The sequence below is a fragment of the Psittacula echo genome (genome assembly GCF_963264785.1).
Source record: "Psittacula echo genome assembly, chromosome: Z".
NCBI lineage: Eukaryota > Metazoa > Chordata > Aves > Psittaciformes > Psittacidae > Psittacula > Psittacula echo.
The window spans coordinates 87,265,530-87,288,378 of NC_137742.1; the positions used below are offsets into that span (position 1 = coordinate 87,265,530).

The window sequence follows — 22,849 nt, forward strand, 5'->3', positions numbered from 1 at the left end:
CTCAAGAAAGAGCTGCTGTGTCTACCAGAAATCTAATAGCAGTGTAGCTTTAGGATAGTATCAAGTATATGAAGAATTACCCTGCTGAATGACAGCAGAAGGAGTGTAAAGAAAATGGAGGATCTCTTTCCTTGGTCCTAACTAACTTTCTGTAGTTTGATGAAACAATAGGATCACTGGCAGAAAAGGTCAGAAGAAAGATGCTAGTGTATGACAGCTGCTTTCTTTATCAGATTAAAGAAGGCTTTGAAAAAAATATTTTCTAGAACTGTCAAGCGAGCTATTTAATTGCTTCACTAAACTCTTCCTATTGGCTTGTTACTAAAACAGGCAACATAACTAGCAAACAGATGATAATGAATCTTGAATAAGCTTGTATCAAATATATTCCTTTGGAAGTGGGCTGCCAAGTCCATCAGCATACACTTGCCATTCCATGAGGATGTCTGGGAGAGAGCGCTTTTTCTCACAATACGTATAGCTGAGAGAAAAAGTGAGCTGTCCTGCTGAAAATTCAAGACTGAATTAGAGGAAGGCTTGCAGTCAAAACACATGGGTGGTAAGGACCTGAACAATTATTTTGTTTCAAACTACAAGTGGCTGAACTGAAGGGAGATGAATATGTTGATGGCATTTAGTATTTTCCATACTGAAAATGTATTCAGGAGCTCAAAACAAGTGCTTAAGAGGAGCTGGATGCCAGAGCCATGGCTTCTTATTGACTGTCTGTACCATATCACAGACTGGAGAAAAAGAATATAAATTGTTTTTCACAAACATGTTTGTCATTTGAATGAACTCTATTTAATATCTAATGGCATCATTCATCATCCCAGAGGCATGAGGTAGTTGAGCATCTTGTTTTGTAAAGAAATTAAGACATTGTTCTTCATCTCTGGGATAGAAGTTGTATTATTTTTGGGGATACTTTCTTTGGGCAACATCTTGAATTTAAAATCTAACTGTGCACTCAGACAATGTATATTATCTTTCTTTTTCATTTGGGCTATTCCTGGCAGTAAGATTCTTGCTTTCTCTGACTTGCCTCTCATTTTCTACATAGATTGTGAGGTCTCTATAAAACCTCAGAACAAGATGACAGTCATGCAGTGGAGTTCTGAGCTATAAATACTACCTTAAACCTAAGAAGTTATTCAGTAATAGAAATAATGGAGAAGGTAATTGCCTTGTGAGTTGGGATTAAAAATACAATCAAACCCAAATATGCTGGGTAAAGCTGCTTGCACTCCCATGTTAAGATATCTTTGCTGCTATTTCAGAGCAGAGAGGTGATGACATGTAACTTCTCCTGCACGTATTTTGCTATACAGATGGTAGTGATGGGGTGTGTCACAAGTGATGTGGGTTGGTAGCATTTCCAATCACGAGTGAACCAAACAACGCATAATGTGACAAGCTATTAAAGCTCCATGTAAAAGAGCCATCAAGAGTTTCAAACTTAGTAATTACATCTATGCTAAGAAGCTTTAGAGCCGTGTCAAGACAGTCACTGAAGCAGCTGTATTATTGAAAAGTAAGCTTTATAACAATGAAAGATTCTTATGTAGTTTAGCAAACAATCAAAATAGGATTAGCTATGAGGTTGGTAGGATGGATTTTTTGAAGCCCTCAACATATTTTCATTGTTTGGCCTCTTGAGTAATTACAGGCCATCCTTGAAATTTCTTTATTATTGAAATATATTTAATAACAGGTTTTAAACAGCTATCGGCTGTCAGCTGGACCAGTAAATATGACTTTATAATTAGGAGAAAGTATCCTTTAGGTTTAAACCTTGCTTAAATAAAACTATTTATTAGTTATTATTTATTACTGTGACCGTTTGTCACAGAAACTCTTTAAGAAAAGGACAATTTGTGATATATTCTAAAGTACTGATGATATTGGAGAAGAAGGGTGAATAAGGAAATTTCCCTTCCATTATTGTGAACAGAAATCAGTGTTAAATGGAAAAGTCCAAAATCACGTAGGACTTTTAAATTGGGCTATTTTTAAAAAAATGAAAGAAAACCTCAACAAAAATTGTTTTATAAATAAAAAAGCTTCATCCTTTTAAAGAGGAACTGCTACATACATTTGAAAGACGAGTTCAATGTACAGAGGCAAAAAAAATCAGAGGTAAGGTCTGGAGGTAAACTCTGGCCTGAATTCATGAGAAGCTACTGCCTCTGAAAATTGCTTTAGATGCAGTGACAAATAAGTACAAGAAGTAACTCAAAGCTACCAGATCCAGTGATCACTGGGAAGATACTAAAGTGATAAGTGACCACAGAATCAGAACAGCATGCAAATGCAGTTTGTTCTGTATTTTCTACCTTGCATAACACTACCAGAGAGAAGAGCTGAAACATGCTTAGAGAACTGAATATGCTGGAAATACCCTAGATTATTCAACACAATCTTAGTATGTTTTGTAGGTGACTCCAGGTTAAATTATAGTAATAGCACATTCACAGTAGGAGAATAAAGCTGAAGTTTGGTATTTTGGTGCCTCTGGGTAGACTATGTAATTCTAGAAATCGTTCTCTCTTCCTATGCATTTTACATTCTTTATTTGTAACAAAATATAACAAAAAAATTAAAGTCATTTTTTGGGTGTCACGTTCATACTTAGATGAAAAAGTCTGTGGAGTATGGATTGCATAATAAAACTATTTCAATTGTTAACATAAGGGAATATATTTTTCAAGAAGTATAGGGTGGTATTAAACCATATTCTGTACTTAGTGTTAACAACAGGAATTCTGTTCCTGCTGCTCTTCAGCTTGTGTAATTAAACTGGACAGGAAATGGCATGGGCATATATAGGAGAGACAACCTTCTTCACAAAGAGAAGAAAACCAATATCAAACCACTGAAAATGTAGTAATGAGTTTTCAGTTTATATCCCCAAAGATAGTATGGCAAGAAAGCGAATGATGTTAGTACATAGTTAAAATTGCTCTTTCCTCATAATGAAGATGCACTCTTTCCTTATGTCTAAGAACGTTCAGGTGTTGTTGGTTTAAAATAGGTCGTGGCATGAATATCTGAAGTAATCATTACTGTCAGAAAATTTTAATTGGCTTCTTCACACTAAAAGAGCATTTAACTTATGTTGATTGCTTTTTTCTCTGCTCCCGCCTCCTCCACTTCTACCAATAGCAAAACTCGCAAGTTTTGGTCATGTAGGGATCTCATGGCACCAAAGGATGTAAGGAAAATTAAACAGAGTCTTTAAAGATCATTTGAAGCCAAGTAATAGAAGGGAGGCATTGAGAACAGAGAGCAGGTGTCTTCTCTCAAAGAGTCAGTAGATAAGCTCTGAGCCAGCCTGGTCCAAGCATAATTGAGGGAGCTTGAAGTTGACTTTTCTGTATTCTCAGTTTACCTTAATATATTGGCTTTTCCCTCAACCTGTTGGTTGTCATATTGTTAGCCAGTGTTGAAGCTGTAAGGGAACAGAAGTATTTGTTAAATAACACTATTGATTCAAATGACGATAGTAAGAAAGTTTTTAAATACAGTGGTTGACAAATCTAGAGTTACAAAGAGGTTTCAAGATAACACATAGATTGTTACTAAATTTCTGTGGATTCCAGTTTCCAATGAGAAATGTGATGAATAAAAAAACAATTTTAGTGAACTTCTAGTTCAGCTTTAAAATTCAGAACTGCTGAACATATATGAGCAGGAAATTTTTGTACTTGTTTGGTTATGGTAGTCAGTATTTAGTTTACAAGCTTAAATATTATGAACAAAGCATAACTATGAACTAAAGCATAACTAACAATGCCTTAGCAGTAACAAAACTATTCTTTGCTGTTAGTTGAAAACAACAAATTAATGCTCCCTAGTGTTTGGCATGGTTTGAGGTATCATTAGAAATTTATTTCTGCGTACAATCTTTCCTAATTTATGTGAAATTCATTTGCTTCTTTTTCGCCATCAGTGATTTGAGTTCAGAAGACCAGTACTCTTTGTAGGAATGGCTGTTTATAGCCCATTCACACAAGACCATCTGCCTCTGGAAAAATCAGGTTATTATTTACAGCTGGAATATTAAATCCTCAGACAAGTGAGGGCAGGAATGAAGGAAAGAAGGTAGGAAGAAGAGGTGCTGTGCTAGTTCATATTTTTGGCCACATCAAATAAATTGTGGTCATGAAACAGGAAGTCTTTTCTTCTTGCTTTCATTCTGCATCCCATAAATCTACACTTGGATTATATCCTATAAAATTAAAAATTACATTTCAAACGCTATTTTTCAGAGTAAGCAAAAGACAAATTTCTTTTTCGGATACCAACCTACAAACCACCACTATAAAATCTGGGTCATGTTTTGAGGTGGTGTGCATAATTCCAGTTGCTTTCAACTTTGAAGAAAGTGGTCAAACATGAATGCTGATAAGTGTAACAAGCTTCATATTTGCATCCTTTTCATCTTCTACAAAAAGGACTTTATTTCAATAAGCTCATTTTGTTGGCAAAAAGGAAAGCACTATTTGGAAGCCTATAGTATATTTTTCATGGCTGCTCAATAAATCTCCAGCAGTACTTTCAAACAACTGCAGGCCTGTGGGGAAAGCCAATTCCACATAAGCTAGCATGCTATTTCATCATGGAAGCTGTGACATTGGCTATTTATTTTTCTGTTTACCATGTATTGTGCTACATAACTGGAGTTTAGGAAACATGACTTCAAATCGCTGTGCATACCTGAGGGAGAGACTATGACCTGTACAAATGTATGTGATAGTTTGGAAATACCTTTGTCTCTTAGTGAGATCTTACTGTATTCAGATTCAACCTAAAATACTGGATTTGGGTGATCTGTAAAATAGTGGGTTCTGCTTAGTCAAAGAAGGAAGGTACCAAAAGCCTTCCAGAAAAATTGATGCGTATGGTACTGATTCCTCCTGCATCTTGTCATGCTGTCAGAAATAAAGGACCACAGACCTGCAGAGGTCTCCACTATAAGGAGGTTGGTGCAAACCTGTAGTTGCTGCTGAAGACAGAAAAAAGTTGGTGTTGGGAGACAAGTTTGGTGAAAGGAGTACAAACCTTAAACTGCCTGACATTTCCTTGGGTCACGAGTTGGTGCTCATTTTCGGGTGTGATGCAGTAAGCTAGTCTCTAAACCAAATGGGAAGAAGAGAAAAAAGTCAGCCATATGAAGTGGTATTATGTCTGTAATCCCCAATCTATAATGGGGAAGTAGCATGAACTTTATTTAAAATGGTAACTTAGATCTTTAATATCACTGCATCATGTGCCTTTAACTTAGTCACTGAAAGAACAAGCTTATTTTAAGCCCCTTGGCATTAGCCTTTAATATAAGAAGCAACAGTAGAAAGTTTATGCAAATACGAAGTCCAAATATTTAGCAAGTGCATATGGAAAAGAACATCAGGAACAAGTTGGTATCATAGGCCTTAATCCCCTAAATTCACACTTTTCTGTTTGTGCTGTAATGGGATTGCCCAATCCCAGTGAGAGGGAAAGGAGATACTATTTCCTAGCTCATCTCCCTTGCTTGCCCTACACTGTGCTGCTTGGGATCACATGTGGATTTTGTCTTATCATTAACTTTTAACCTATTTAAGGAGTTCCTGTTAGACTAAGAGCATACCTTTTCCCTTACTTCTAAAAGCCACGATTTAGGGTATCATATCTTGTGACAGTTATTTGGATGTAATATGCTAGACTTTTGCTATATTTCTCATGAAGTAACTGAAGAGTTTCTAACTATAGGAGCCTGTACAAGACAAGCTAGAACTAGCTAACACTAAAAAATGAATGAGAAAATGTGGGTTTGGTCAAAGGTTTCTGCATTCTGATATCACTAAATTTGGGCAAGCTGGCTAAAGCCTGTTGGGCCAGTATAAATTATTATTTGACTGAGATGCTACTAGAAAATAGGCTTATAAACCCCCAGGAATGGAACTAAACAAAGGGCTTATAGAATTCCTGGAAATGAGAATTAGAAATTGTGCACAATATTGAAATGCTGGAGCTGATGAAAATAGGGCAAGTGAAGAGGGGTTCCCACTTTGGGGGCCTTTCTGAGGTGAACATTGCATGAAGTGACTGTACAGTTTCAGAAAGAAGATATTTTTCCCTTTGGGTTTGCCAATTCTGTGTGAGAGTGTAGCTGTCTGTCTAGTTATAGGGTAGGATCTTATTTTCTGCCTAATTCTTTGTGTGTGGTGGTTCAGTGATTTGCTTAAGAGCATTACTATCTTGCTGCACCATTGTCTAACTCTAGCTGTAGGAAAGGAGAGCGATAGAACCAGGTGTAAGTGTGAAAGTCTAGGTTAGGTCGTAAAATTATGACATGATGGCATAAAAACTGATATTATAAAATGGTGAGGAGTCTTACATCTGAGCACCATTAGAGGTTTTAAGACTACTTAATTTGCTATGGCTGTAAAATTAGTACCATCGCAAAACTGATATGGTCAGTGAACTATAATCCTACTTCTTTACACTTCTGGGGTACGGGATTGTCGTAGAGAACTAGGAATTGATAGAGAAGTAAGGGGAGGTGAACTGTAAGGAAATATGGATGTGTTTCTTCCTTTTGCATAGGTTCTTTTACATAGATTTAGTACTACACATAAACATATAAATGAGGGTACAAGAACACTATTAAGGCTGTAGGTTTAAATGTCTTGTTAGGCAAATCATTAGAGTAAGATGTTCAGAAATTGTTTCTCCTCAGTTTCTTCTTTATTCAGTGCACAGACCAATGCATGAAGTGAGTTTATGTAGTGCAAGATGCTGCTGTCTAGTGCCTTGGTTCTTTTACCAAAGTAGTTCAAATGCAACAGGCTAGATAAGATCATAAATGACTATATAAGAATATTCTTGATTTCCAGATCTATTGCAGCACCTATCTTGAATATTAAGTTTTTTTCAAGAATTCTAATATTACCGATGAAATCAAAAGCAAGATCTGCATTAATTCTAGCCTTCAGAGAATGTTGAAATGATTCTAGTAAATAGAGGGTAACGGCGATGGAAATCAAACCCAGAGTGGCTGCTGTTAAAGGCAGAACACACAGCTAAATGGATCTGTTGCTGTCACCCAGTAAGGCATTTCTTTTGCCCTTGATGGCTGTTCATTAAATGTACAAACGCCATCCTGAACACAGGGCTACTTTGACGGCATCTCACTTTCCCAGCATGTGGATATATGTTTAGAGACTCTTAAAATGCTAAATTAGGAGAGGTCTGAATTAACTTTGTACATATAACAGTTTACAACAATGTGATATAGCTTGATAAAGCATACCTTGAACTGACCTTTGTTTAGATAGAACTCTGTGAAGACTAGATCTCACAGATGAATATGAAGATAACATGATTTGTATTTTTTGTTAATAAGAAAAGAATAATCTCATCAATTGCATTAATTACATGCATCAAAAATATTTTTTCAGAATTATTGTGCTGAATGGAAAGGTAATTTCAAACAGCATGCAGTAATCCTACCTCAAAATTCCAGTCCATCTGATGGTTGGATCCAAAAGGTCATTCATAAGTAATAAGTTTTGGGAGTAAGAGAAACAACTGCCAACTTGGATCCAGCCATTTAATTACACAGCAAGGTATCATGATATTTTATGAGTGTTCCACTTACTTCTTTAAATGTCCCACGCACATTCATGAATTTATAGATAATATAGGCAGGCACAAGTATCATGGAAGACAATGCTATTCCCCAGCCAATGCGATTTGCCCAGAGAGGGAAGGTGTAGTCATCATATGTCAGAGGCTTGAAATTTATTATGCTGACTATCACGACAAACTAGGGAAGAAAGAATAAAATGAACCACAGTTTTGAGATGAAGTAACTTAGTGAAAAAACAATTATATGTATTTTATCAGGCAGCCAATCTAAGGTGTATTTCAAACCAGCTTCACTATTTACCTTCATCCTGTTTACCTTGTGCTTCTTACTGCTTAAACTGCTGAAGTTCTTTATGCATTTTCTAATATTAACAGTTCATTTTAGCTACTTTGGACACACATAATATGAAATTTTGGTGGAAAGAGCAGGTGATTGTCTGCTACTGCTTCATTTAAACTAGCATTACAGATGTAAAAAAGGGATTATGTAGTCAAGAAAAAACTCTGCAGGATCTGTTGGTTTTCATTTCTTTGTTTCCCAGAGATATTAGTCTTCATTTAGAAGTTTTGTACTCATTTTTCAATGAGAGATATAATGCAAACTCCAGTATGACACTTTTTTTGAGGAAAGGTCAAGCAGCCTTAAGGCCTGGAAAACAAAGGTTTTGGGTTTCTTTTCTGCTGATACTACCCTGTCCAGTACTGGATGCATGCAAGGAAGAGGGGAATACTATGCTATTTCCTTCCTGTTAAATCCATATGGGTTGTATAGTATGTAGAATTCCTTGGTTTGAGTCTCTAGGCCTATACGTTCTCCATTGCTCCACACAGTAATTTCAAATTAGAGAATTTTGAACTGAGAGTTACAAAGGGAGTAGTAGTGTAGGTTAAAGGAAGCTGATACTGTGAAATCTGGTTAGAAAACACCAATTCCATTTCGAAATTTTTCTTGGGATGATGTCCATAGCTGCAGCCAATACAGAGAAAAAGATTCAGGGACATATTTCCCAATATCAGATACTTGACCAGCTCCAACTTCTTTTCTCTTAAAGAGTATTAGGAACTGCTGTAACACATTACCAGTCCCAAACAGGGGCCACCTTGCACTAAGCGTACATGGGATTGTTAGAGCAAGAATCATACCGATGTCTGACAATTTTGTAGCCTTTTCCAAATTAATCTGTCATTTTTGTAATTTGCATTTACTATGCTTATGGTCTCAGTCTGTTTTTGTGAGGCACTTTGTATGCTTCATAGAAGTGGTATAAAAAACCGCAGTTTTTTAGAACAAGTGGCAAAGCTTCTAAAATTTGTAGGTTTTAATTATGTAGGCTTTTAATTAAACTACGTAGGTTTACTTGGGTGGCATGGTTTAGTGTGAGGTGTTCCTGCCCATGGCAAGGGGGTTAGAACTAGATGATCTTAAGGTCCTTTCCAACCCTAGCTGTTCTATGACTCTATGTCGGCTAATGTTGGACTACCTTTTTCATGCTAGTTACTATCTTTTATAGTTTTCACTTACAAATCAACTTAAAACATTTTGGCCAATATAATGTAATGTGCTTTATGAATGTATTCAATAATGAACCCAAAAGATGGACTGTGAGAAGATAAATTATTTTTACTTTTCCCCTATAAATTAAGATTTTAATGTCCCTATTGCCTTTTAGGAAATTAAGACAATGTACAGCTAGAACAGAAATGCCCAGTGTTCCCTACCCACTGTGATATCATTCCTATGGGCTTAAAAATATATTCATAGCTGTAACTAAGTTGATATGTTCCAAGTTTAGCACTGGCAGCTGGAAAAATTTGTGCATTGTGACGGCGGAAAGATGCATTACCTACAAGTTTGTTCCGACCCTTAGGTTCGTAGTAGGATGGTATTGGGGCCACTTCACCAAGAAATCCTAAGCTACCTGAAGGTTAGACTGAGATTCACTTCAGCTTTCTCTAGTGAGCTTGCTGGAACTTTCTGTACAATCTAATTTTTCAACAGTCTCCTAATGTGAAAACCTAAGGATGTTTGGTGCAGCATTTTTCCATTCACTTAAGTCAGCCTGTTGGAACTGCTGCAGGACATGCTTTCATACAAGCCTCTTTAGATAACAGTGTTTAAAAGGATAATCAATACATGCTTAATAGGTGCTTACTGATGAGTTTTGGGGCCAGAAGTTTTGGTATTTGAAAACAAAAAAGTGGACCTGAAGGCTGTCATAAAAACCAACCCAGCATCTTTGGAATACCAGTACTGCTTTCAGAATGCACAGCTTTGATGAGATTAATAGTCTACTAAAAACATAGAGAGGTCAAATTTCCATATTATTCAACCTGACCTTCTGATTTACAAATATGCATAGGAAAAGATCCCAATATAAAACTGCATTTTAGTTCTGAATCTAACCTTTACACAAAGAAACCTAATTCACACAGTGGGATTTATTTTTTTTTTTCCCCTAGATGTAATGAAGTGCTTGTTTTTCACATCAGGTAGCTTTTAACTTGTGTTTACTACGTATCTTCAGTGCTTCACATAGCTGATTAGTTGGTGTAGAATTAGTTTTTCTGAGGTGTTATTCAAGTAGCCAGGGATCTTGGTATCCTCTAATGAAAGATAAATTCCTGCTAACACCACCTCATATGCCTGGCTAGTTTATTTTCCTAACAAAATGATTTGCATTTAACATGCACAGATGTTGGCAGGACAGATGACACTGCCCAAGTGTTCAGTGTTCCCTAAGAAAAACTGCTTTCTTTAAATCCTGCTAAAGTGAAGGAACAGAAGATGACCACAGCCACAATTAGTTTCTCTTTCACAACTGAAATGTATTATACAAATATAACTAATGCCATTGTGGAAATAAATGAATTAAATGGAAGTGTCTTCTGTTCAACCTGAAAACACCCAGCATAGCAGTGGGTATCCTGCTGTTGGTACCTATTACTCATTCTAGAACCAGTACACTGGCATTCTTTCCATGATGAAATAATAATCTGCACTTACCAACAAAAAAGCAGGGCTAACAAATTTCCAACACAGTCTCCAGTAGAGTCCTGGCTTGAAGCCCATCATTTGCTGGATGTCTTCACTGAATCTGTCCACACCTAGAAGGGATATGAACATCAGACTGGCATAAACCTAAACTGATGAGATGCTGGCAACACCCCAAATATCTGCTTTTTTAGTAAGCAGACACAAATGATTTCCATATCAGAAGACATATAAAATAACAACATTGATCTCCTTTCAGTGATGTGCCTTTGACGTCACTGTTTCCAAGACTTAAATGCCTGTGAGCACTTAAGGCCTGTTGCAACTGGCATTACATTGAAAAGTGGCATTGCACAAATAACTAGAATATAAACTGTGAATGGGACACACACTTTTTCAATAGTTATGGCCTATTGTGACCCAATTACTCAATACAATTACAAGTATGCTGAAGGAAAACCCAGAACCTTACTCTGACTGCTTACTGATAATAAGGTAGATTCATATGATTCTTAATTTATCAAAGGAGGCTTCTTTTTTCCACTTATTGATATACTTTACCTACTTTTCAGTGCTTTGATGAATACCACAGAATATTCATTATACTTGACAAATGTTATTTCATCTTTTATCACCTTCTAAGGAACAAGGGAGATGCAACTTCTGTGCAGTGTAAATATGCACAAAACTACATCAGCTTGAAACAGGTGGCATTTTTCAAAGTGTCCTCTGTGGTTTTGAAAATTATAATACCAACTAGAATTTCTAAAATTGTTAAATTTGGATGCAGCTAAATATCTAGTAATGTAGTTGTGGTAGATACCTGAGAAGATACATGATCTGTTCATGTGAATAAAAAACATAGCATGTGAATTCTGTGTCTGAATACACATTAGCATTACACAAGTATAACATGCTCTCTGTGAGTGGTACTAGCCTAATCTAGCTAAAGATCTTGAATCATCTACAATTCCATCAATCAAGCTTGTCTGTGTGGGAATTTTTTTTTTTATTATTATAATGATATTAATTCATATGAACTTGCATGCTTTTCTGGAAATTGTCTAATCCTCAGTCAGTGGCGCGTTTTCTGCCTTCAGTATTTATTAGAACTCTTTTTTTTTTTTTTGCATTAAGTAGTATACTATAATTTACTATGGAAAGCAAATATGCATTATAGAGTGACTGTAAAATGTCTGTCTGAATGGTAGCTTCTTCCGTTTTTTTTTTTTTTTTTAATTGATTCTATTCTGGGAGGACTTACTATCATGAGGTACCTTGCAAAAATTTAGTCTAAGCCCATGGTACTTGGCACACTGTATTTTAGAATGGAATGATTATTGCTGATATAAATGGAGATATAAATGTCCTCAGTTTTCTTTAAAAAGAAAGCAATCTCTATGCCTTAAAGACACTGGCTCACAGACAAGTAGTTCTTTCTAATGCAATTTGTCATGTCAGATTGCTAGTTTGTAATTTATTATACTTTATGTGTTCAGGAAATTTACTTTTAATCCTGAATCCCATCAGGTAAACAGCAGAAATGCAGCTTTTTGCTGGGAAGATTTGTTTCTTAAAGAAGATGTTTAGTTTACCACAATAATTGTTTCTTTTCATGTGGATCAGTTAAGTAGGATTTACTTGATGTATTTAATATAAATAATGGTGATGGCTTGAGTTAGTCCTTTACATGCAGCCAGGATGTAGCATATTCATAAGGTCTGGACATTAGAGTGTTAACTTCTCTTTGATTCTTCTTCCCTCCCCCCACACCCAAATATTATGTACAGTTGAAGAAAAGTAGCCAAAAGGATCTGCAAATGCTCTTTAAATTTAATCTAATTCTATTTGCAGGGTCTTCTGTGAACTTTAAAATAACTGAATTTCAACTGCTATGAATACTGAGTGAAATTTATCATTGTGCAGAAGGTCAAAGAAAAGGACTAGATAGCTCCAAAAATGTTATTCATAGGTTTCCAGACAAACGCACCCAGTACTCAAATAGTGCTTGGTGTTCAATTTCTACTGGAAATGGGAGATAAGTAGGCCATGCTTTCAGCCTGCTTTTCTAACAGCAGGCTTTTTCGGTACTTCAAATAACTGTTGTAAGAATCAACAGGTAAAATAGAACACAGCTACAGATACAGGCAGCAGCACCCGTAGGTTTGTATAGAGATTAAGAGTTGTAGTGAAACTGCTTCATTAATGAGTCCTTTCTTTTGGCTTCTGGGGATTACAGAAAGTCACAGAACCATCAAACTCTCCCTTTTGAAGAAGTTCTTGGGAGGTCTCTGGTGCAGTTTCTTGCTCAAATCCAGGTCAGAACAATTCAGAACAGCTTTCTCATGGCATTGTCCCATTAGGTCTTGAAAACCTCCAAGAAAAGAGTCATCAAGCACACTCTGGGCAAACCGTTCCGATGTGTATTTATCCTTATATAGAAAAATAATTTTCCTCCTTTCAATTCAATCATGGTCTTCTGTTCTCCCGTTATGCACCTCAGTGAAAAGCCTGATTCTGTTTCTTGATAGCTTCCTTCTGTTTCTTGATAGCTTCCTTGTAGGTACTGTAAGGCCACTATTAGGTCCTCCTTTAGATCCTCCAGGATAAACAAGCTCAGTTCACTAAAATTTGTTCACAGTGCATGTACACAGCTCCCGAGTATCTTGGTGGCCTACCACTGAACTCCCGTCAGTTTACCACCACAAACTATTACTGAAGGTCAAAAGCAGGACACAGTATTCCAGGAGCAGTATAAGCACCACGTAAAAGAGTAATCATCTCCTGTATACTCCTGGCTATGCTTCTGCTACTACTCAGTATGCACCTACTTCCCACTTCTGTCTTGGTGAGCTTGTACCTATCAAATGAAGAATCCTGGTCATATCAGCCGTCACCCAGGAGAAGATGAGAAAAGACATTGTTTTTTTCACACAGTTCAGTAGTCATTGGCATTGAGAAAATGAGAAAGAAGGGATAAAAGGAATATAAAAGCCATTGTGGAGTGTTCATTTGCAAATCCTGCAGAACACAGAACAAGGTATCTGTTGATTAGCCATGTAGTGAGGTAACAAACACCATCCCTTTTTGTTCCTGAGTCTCCTTTCTAACTCTGGGGCAATACTGATACTCATTGGTGGTGACCCTCACCTGGTGGCGGCGAGGGGAGTAAGCTATGCAGTACCATTGCCAAGGAAGAGCAGCTGTGTTAACGTAAAGGCAAGCAGAACAGTAGGAAACATGCCCCCCCTTGGCAAAAAGGGTAACAAGCTAGCAGCCGTAACTAAAATACATCTGTATAGTAAAACAAACTAGCTCTCCCTTCTCTTACAAGCACAGCTGGCCTTTTCAATAGGAAACTTCACAGTAAGTGGTCAGAGGTATAATTTGAACTAAATTTCCATGGTTTTGGTCTGTGCCAAAATGTCAATGTTTGCCTTCAGGCTGGCTTAATATTCATCTGGGTCATTAAGGCAACTGGTGGAAAAAAAAACAAAGAGGTAGACAAGACCATGCCAAATTTAATCAGTTTAAATAGCACCTGGGGCTGCAGTAAGTACTTTATACAGCAACAGGTCATGCTGTGTCAGTAAAAACATAGGTCAAGTGCTCAAGACAAGTGAATAGCTATTTTCCCAGTTACAGGGAGGCAGGAGCAAAGAAGGAAAGGATGGTGAACTACAGAAGATGCAACAAACAGAATCTGACTAACCTTGGCTCGGTCTGTGAACCACATGCAAAGCCTAGTTATTATAAGGTGCAGTAAATCCTATTTTAATAGTAGCAGAGAACAACTTGCACTTACTAACTGAAGAATATTTTTATGCTTCTGCTTCCAAACTAAGCTATCATCACTCTTCTACATGCAGCTCTTTTACAAGGATTAGAGACAGCTGACTGTGAAAGGCAGTGCTTCCACTACTTTGAGAGAGAACAGCATATGAGCTGTTAAGTCCATGCTGATGTTGGATGACAGAATTATTACATTGAAGTTAAAACGTATTTCTTTAGTGGACTGCAGAGCTTTATGCATGAATGCTATTTTTTTACCTCATTCACTTATCAACACTTTCTAACTTCAAGAGAGAGTTTGACTAGAAGAATATGGTGGCACAGAGCTGATGGATAAATAAGTGACTGAGGGAGGTAAATGGCGTGAGAGTGATAATGTCTAAGAACCTTCTGAATAATACATTAATTCTGAATACAGTTATATACTAAATCATACCGTATCTCTGAATAGAAATGAAGGGGGAGAGGAAAAAAAAGTCTTTTTTCTCATGAAACTTATGGATCAAGTGTCTTGATTTTTATTTATGTTACTTTATGGAGGCAAAATATATTAAAAGACCAAATAAGGCCAGGGAAATTATTTAATAAGATGTGAACATCCTCTGAGACCTGCCTTCAATTGTGAGGGTACTGCAGCACATCACTGTACTCCAATTGGCACACAGTGATTCCTAGTGACTACTCCTAAAGCTTGCTATACAGGGGATAAAGTGAATTACTGCACCCTTTTTGTGGTGCAAATTAGTATGAAATACTAGAAATAGTACTTTTTCTGGTATGTAGGATGTTGGGTATTCCATACCAGGCTGTGAAATATGATACATTTTAAACCAATAGTGCTTTATAATGAAGCAGAATATTTTCTTAAACAAAAGAGAATAACATAGGAATAACCCTCTAAAGACAAACGGTCTTTATTTGTATTGCATGGGGAGAGCTCGAGATTGGCCTGGGGAAACTATGAGAAGGAGGAACAAATGAGTCTTCAGGTTAATCTATTTGCTTTGAAAGTACCAGATGTAAACCTGCTACTGCAAATCACCGGCTATGTTAAGAGCTGCAAAATACTGACAAAAGTAGCAACATTTCCATCCCACTGCAGTCTCCTTCACAAGGTAGGGTTTTCTTTTTGGCTTTGTGCAGGGTTTCAAAGCTTGGCCCAGTAGACATCTTCATTCCTGGCTATTCATAAATCAGATGAAAATCGCTGTGTGACACCAGACTTGTGGTTTCATGTATACAAAACTATGCTGGTTTTCCTGCAATGTATAAGCTTGTTATGAGCACTTGGGATTATAGAAAAGATTTTGCCAGTGCAAAATGAAGTGCTTACCATAAAACCAGGAAACTCCAATTGCCTCCATTAGAACTGCAAATAATATCGAAGTCCCAGCTGCAAATGTGTCCAGAAGTGTGAGCACATAAATTCCACCCTAGCATTGGAGAGTTAAAAGATGTGACAAAAAGAAGTTACAAGCAGAATTATCTCAGTAGCTTAGTATCTAATTATCAGAAATCACCTTTACTTGAAACATTATCTCAACCCAAGTATTTTAATATGGAGCGGATGCTGCAGACATGGTTTCATGCTTGCATAAAAAAAAGTGGAATCAGATTGAAGCTCTTCTGAGGAGGCTTCCTTTCACCCATGTTGTCACTTAACTGGGAAACAGAAGCCTCAGCTTGGCATGATTCATAGGTGTTCTTGGCACTCGGTGTTCAATGGAAGCTGAAGGCACTGACTAGTCAGGGAATGCTCAGCAGCTTGTAGGACAAGGTCTGTCTACAGCAGTGAATGATCACCTTCCAAAATTATTAGCAGGAATGGAGCACTACAAGAGTTGCCACAAGCCATTACCACCCAGTTTTTTCCTAAAGCAAATTATTTTGTAGTCCAGTGAATCTGCAGTCTTAGACTGTTTACTTTTCCCAGACTGCTGATATCTCTCTTTTCCAAAGTTCCTGCACTGGGAGCTGTTGCATGTTAAGGCCCTGTTGCCAGCCCAGCATGGAGGCAGCTTAGCTTTGTTTGGTTTCTTGGCTGTGGTATTAGTAAGCCTTTGCTCAATGGAGAGAGGAAACCAGATCATCTTCCTTCCCAACAGCACATTTCTGTTCTTCAGTGGTTTATGACTGAGAACTGTAAATGCATTTACTACAGTCTAGTTTCACTGATACTATTTTATTTTTAGCTCCAATTTGACTACTTTTTGCCTCATTTTACAATGTGGTATGAATTCATGTAAATTATTGCTTATTTTATTTAGTTGGGAGGGATGAGAAATGAAGGCCATGGTATGCTTACTTGTTTTAAATTTAACCTAAATAAAGAATGAAATATTTCAGAACATTCTTTGTCACGTACAAATAACTGAAATGTTTGCAGTTGCATTAGATTTTTGTTATTTTTTTTTTTTTTAACAACAAAACTTGATCTAACTCTGCCTGCTCAGAAGGGGAGGACAAAGGAATTATTCTCCATGGTTTAATCAATGGTATAAATGGCACTTGAAAAATTTAAATCTGTAGGTGATTTTAATCTCTGTGATCAATTGGTTTTCTCTTATGAAATTTGGCTTTCTGAAACAGCTGTGCATATTTACAAATAGAGAGAGAAAACAGTACTTAGGCCTTGTCTAGATTTTTAATTCTGTGGGGACTTGTCCGGAAACTGAGTGAACTTTGGTTGTTTTGTGAGAAAGAAAATGTTGCTTCGTGAATGACATTTGAGTTTGACCTCTTGTTTTTGCTCTACACCTGCTTTAAATGAATGCCTTTGCTGTCAGACTTAGTAAAGTGAATGACTAATACGGTTTCATAAGAAACATGTTTTGAAAATACAGCCTTAAAATTTCAGAGGACAACTTCAAGCAGATAAATTTAATGTGATGGTATCATGAGAGTTTTTCTTTGTATTCTGTACACATTAGAAATGTTTTTCAGTTATGTGAACCAATACATTGGACAAGTCAGGGCAGTTTTGTGCATTCCAGCTGGTGGGGTGAACTGAAGTCCAAACAGGTGTCATTATTTAAAATCTAGAGCTAGGCTGTTATCTTGAGCTGCTTCAGCTTGCTTGAAGGTAGTGGAATTGCACCAACTTTTCAGATTCTTAACAATTGAGTTTTTTCTGAGCTTGTACTTCAGGAAATTTTATTCCAGTTTAAAATTTGAATGAGGAAGAAGCATGTTCAATTCTTTACGAAACAATAGATCTAACATGGTACCAAAAAGATACATATTTTAAATGCTGCATCTATTTTTAGTGTCTCAAACGTTTTCCACTTTGAGGAAACCAGAGTAAAGTTGTTGCCATATTCTTTTAGTGTAAAAATAATTTTATTACCTATAAACTTATGCCATTTCAGTAATAGATCTGGAACCAGTTTTAGAGCTTCTTCAAGTTTCAGTTGTTTTTGCTTTTTCATCAAAAAAAAAACCAAACAAACAAACAAAAAAAAAGGTCTCCAACCTAGAACACCGTGATTCTCATCCTTTAATTAGTTGTCAAAAGCCTGGTGAGGCAGATCATGCAGGATGATGGTAGTACTAAATATAGGTCACTAGATGTTCAGGATAAGTTATTTGTGTGCTTTTTCTGGTGTTAACAGTAAAATATAAGATCTAGGTACATGATGGAACATAAAGAAACCTCGGATGAAGGAGATCATTATTCAAAACTTCTTTCACATAAAGTGAATGCTTCCTATTTGCTTCAAGAAGAGAATAGCCAAATGACCAAGGGAGTGGTCACTTAAAATTCTTAGTTTCTCACACAGGATTCAGCACTCAACACAGTTACATTTAACATGAATTAAAAAAAAATAAAACAAACCACAGAAAGCCAAACAAAACCAACAGTAGCACAGAGAGTTCTTTGGAAGAAAGACTTGTAGGTTCTGTTGATAGCTAATAATCTTGTGCAAAAAAGCAGAGCAACTTCATGTAGTTTAGACTAAGATTAATGTTCTGACCATAAAGTTAAGTGTTAAACTTTATAACAAAAATAGTCATGTGAACCTATTCAAGTTTCTATCCAATGATAAAAACTTGCATTTTTAAGGTAGCTTATTGTTGGAAATTTTTGTTGTACTTACATTGGTGATGCAAAAAAGGGCAAGTAGAAAAGTGCCAAAAGAAACACCAAAGGTGAAGAGCTTTCTATGCTGCTTCAGAATTTGGAAATCATCTGCCAAGCCAGTGATGACAGCCTCCATTCCACCCATCTGAGGAAGAGAAGGCAAGAGCTTTGCTTAAACTCTACTGGCTGTTGTAAATTCAGATCAAAGAATGTAAAGCAACTTGTATAAATAATTCCCAACCACTGTATGATTACCAACATTTCAGCTGTAAACCACTGCCATTTGGGGGTATGTTTTAATACCTGTGGTAAAGAACTGAGTGAGAGAACTGGACATCAAGAGCCATGGTTCTTGGCTCAATTGCCATATCCTCTGTGACCCTTTGCTGGCTCACCAGGATAGTAAGTAGACAGGACTTTGGGAAAAATAATATACATTTTAATAGGCTTTATGGAAAAAGCTGGTAGCTTAAGCAACCAAATTTCCTTAACAGAATTTCAACATAGAGACAGACACAAGAAGCACCTAGGGGAAACATACTGAACAAAGATTCAGTTTAGCCATTGAATAACCAAATCCGGTTTGACAGAAATATTTATAGATCTGAGAGAGTCCCTACATGGGAAGCTTGATATCTTTTTGTTGACAACATGAAAGAATTTTACTTCGTTTTCTGGAAGTTAATGCTGAACTTCAGCCACTGTGTCTGAATTAACAATTGTTCTGCAATATAGGAAAGGTACTTTCCATGCTTTCATTGAAATTGCTGGGTTATGTAGGTGGTTATAAATTTTAATTTCTTTCCACCATTGAAAGCATTCTGCCTCTGCTCCACTAGGAAGCTGTAAAAATGAATTCCAGCTCCTTGTTATAATAAATAAGTGAATTTAATGTTCTGGGGAGGCTGGATTCCATGCTGGCATATCCTGTCCCTTTCCTGAAAGAATTTGATGAAAGCAATGTTTCTGGTTGAAATCAGTAGCAGAGGATTATCTCTTTAGAATGTGAATGATTCCAGTCTAGAGCCAAATTGGTGGAGGCAGTGAACCGATTTTTTTTTTTTTTTCAAAGGTAACTAATACATGAATAAAATGTCCCAAAGCCTTGTACTTCTTAATGTCTATGGGGGCAACAGTGAGTGCACTGCAGTTAAGATGGGTTAATACTTGATATTCTCAGAAGTTGTAAATGTATTGGCTCCTTAAGTGGTCTTGGAGGAGTTGAAAATGGAAAGAGGAAGCTTGAATGACTTTGGCTAAAGACCATTCCTTAATGTCTCATGGTTTACTCTTCTTGTCAGTTCTCTATGCCAAGTTAGATACCTACTCTAAAAAAATGCCTACAAATATTTGTTCCATTTTCTGTCATTTTGACTCTTAGAATCATAGAATAGTTAGGGTTGGAAATGACCTTAAGATCATCTAGTTCCAAACCCCCTGCCATGGGCAGGGACACCTCACACTAAACCATGCCACCCAAGGCCTCATCCAACCTGGCCTTGAACACCGCCAGGGATGGAGCATTCACAACTTTCCTCGGCAACCCATTCCAGTGCCTCACCACCCTCACAATAAAGAACTTCTTCCTTATATCCAATCTAAACTTCCTCAGTTTTCCACTGTTGCTTGCTTAAACTTGCATAATCAGATTTCTCTTTGCTTAAACATTTTGACAGTTCCACACAGATGTATTTCTGTGTCAGTGCATGCTTATATGCATGAATAAAGGTAGTTTTATATAATTATTCCTCTTTAGCTTTAGAGTTATTTGATTTTTAGCTTTAAAATTTTCATTGTCCCTTCAGGGACTTAATGTGGGGGCATACTTGAGGAGACCACCATAAAAAATACCCCATGACCTGACTTTTCTTGGGTAATTTATTAAAAATCATGAACAAAACATGAACAAGCAAATTCTTCCCCTTTTAAACTGAAAAAAAGCTAAACTTGAACACATTTTCTCAGTTCACATTATTTTAACCAGCTCCACAAAAAAGACCTTTCTCCATCTGTAAGAAAAGTGTGTTCTGTGATCTAAAGGCTTGTGCCTTTTTTACTCAACTGTTTCTTTGTTGCCTTAGATTTACTGCTGTTACAAAGTTAACTGGTTTGGATCTAAACACTTCTGAGCTTGAGTCTTCTTCTTAATTCTGCCCTCTTCTACTGGCCATTCACGCTTTTTCAGTGTGCTAAACCCTTCCTTTCCATCCTTCATGTTTGCTTACAGTTGGAAAGTGGCCAAGTTACAAAGCCAGACATAATAGTGCCTCAGACTTTTGACTAAGGATTCAGATCTTTGTGTATAAAGACAAACTTTATTGAACGTGAGCTGGAATCCAAAAACCCAAACACGTCGGAAACATTTAGACCCGAATCTGACCTTTACAGCTCAGGCCTCATTCCACAAGATGTCATTCTATTTGCCAATGATTATCAAAGTTTCCTTCTGCAACCTTATTTTACTCAGTTTTGCTGTCCTCTGTGTCAATTCATTCTCTCCCTCTCTTGTCCTTGAAAATTAAGGAAGTTTTCTGAAGTTGTAAGCAATGGAAATGCTGTGTTTTGCCATTTCCAGCAAGAAATTTCTAGATTAGCCGTGTACATTCAGAAATACCAAAGACACTTCTACGCTTTAGAAGAGTAAGAAACCCCTATCCTACTAAAAATGATGAATGCTTTGTCATGGTTCTCTATTTCTTACAGATCTTGGTTTTTTGCCTGCCCGAAATTAATCAGCCTTTAAGCGCAATATAACTGGATGTCTTGATGCCTCTTTGGCTAGAACAAAACAGTGATATTTGGTCATACTTTAAAATAGTAATAACTCTTGATGAACAGCCCCTCTTGTAAGGTCATAAAAAAGCAGCATTAAGTAATTATTTACTGGCTTGTAAGAGATTTGATCTTTTCTTAAACCTTTTAAATATTGTGAGCCTTTGATATATACTGTCAGGATTAATATTATTGGTATGTTGGCTGTGGCTGTGAAAAGAGATTCAGGGAATGTACAGAATGTTTATTTGAAATGTAATAAAGCCCCTGTTTAAGGTTGATACCTCTCCAGTTGCAGAATATACCAGCAAATGAAAGATGTCAAGGCTTGAAGGAAAAAATACTCACAGAACTGTCAATACCAAGAGTAAGGAGCATGATGAAGAATACCACAGCCCAAAATGTAGATCCTGAAAGAGTTGAAATTGCCTCTGGATATAAGATGAAAACTAAACCAGCTCCTGAAATAGGAAAGAAAAATTAAAAAAACCCAACCAAACAAACAAAGAAAAAAAACCCCAAAAACAAACCCAAATGATGTTTCTTAGCCTTACAAAAGTGTTCATTTAAAAAAGATAAAATATGATTAAATTGACTTTTACATCAGTTCACATCACACTCTGAGTAGCTGTTAAAAGAAAATTTGTGTTATACTAAAAATACATTCAAAGTACTTTAATGATGTACTCACGACAGTTTTGTACTAAGAAAAAAAATCTCTATCCCATTCTTTTTCACTTCTATTAATCTTATTATTGGATGGACATCCTTACTAGCTATTTTTCAACTGTGTAGTAGAGAAGGAGCCATGTGGATGTGGACCTTACTGTTTGGCAGGAAAACTTGGATGCTATGAGAGATACAGGAACCAAAGCCATGAGTGAGCTGTTACCAGTGAATGGACTCTGCAGCTAAACTTACTAGAACCATCCAAACTAGTAACCTGTGGTACTGAGCAGCAATGCTTTCACAAGATACTATGCAGGGGTAAATGCCACTCTGCTGCACAGGCTAAACTTGTGAGGAGCAAGATGTTTGTGAACTTCATTTTAGAGGAGGCAAGATGAATCAATACCACTTAGAGTTCACTTTTCAGCAAGGCATTTACACACTTTGTAATTATTTTATTAATTATATGTAATATGTATAACAATATGTAATTAATTTTATTTAATTATTTATTTGGAACTTTAGTTCCAAATAAGCTAATTCAAGTAATTTCCATCAGATTTTCACACACTGTTTGAAACAAATATAAACACATTTGTTGGATGAAAAAGAGTAGAACTAGTATAAAATTAACTTCCTACCTTCAGTAGCAACATCCTCAATTTTAACTTTGTGCTCATGAGCCATGTAGCCCAATATGGAGAAAATTGCGAATCCTGAGATGAAGCTTGTGACACAGTTAATGGTACTAGTCAACAAAGCATCCCTAATGATGGAGAGAAGAAAAGCTCAGTGAAAAAAAGTCAACAAAAAGTACTTTAATAATAGATGGGGATTGGTTCATAGGAAGATTCTTGTCAAAATGCTAATTGTGAAACTATCTTGATGATCTAAAGCTTGTATGATCA

General features: G+C 36.6%; 1 protein-coding gene across 1 annotated transcript in view; it reads right to left on the bottom strand.

The window, feature by feature from the left end:
• Window positions 1-3,427: 3,427 nt before the first annotated feature.
• SLC6A2 (solute carrier family 6 member 2) overlaps window positions 3,428-22,849 on the bottom strand; it is a gene marked incomplete at both ends in the record, with an annotated part of 73,638 nt that continues 54,216 nt past the window's right edge. The window contains 8 exons of the mRNA XM_080638225.1: window positions 3,428-3,451; window positions 5,065-5,136; window positions 7,646-7,813; window positions 10,640-10,740; window positions 15,753-15,852; window positions 18,517-18,645; window positions 21,621-21,733; window positions 22,583-22,707. Of these exons, the coding sequence (XP_080494351.1) occupies window positions 3,428-3,451; window positions 5,065-5,136; window positions 7,646-7,813; window positions 10,640-10,740; window positions 15,753-15,852; window positions 18,517-18,645; window positions 21,621-21,733; window positions 22,583-22,707 (832 nt within the window). The remainder of the gene's footprint in view (window positions 3,452-5,064; window positions 5,137-7,645; window positions 7,814-10,639; window positions 10,741-15,752; window positions 15,853-18,516; window positions 18,646-21,620; window positions 21,734-22,582; window positions 22,708-22,849) is intronic.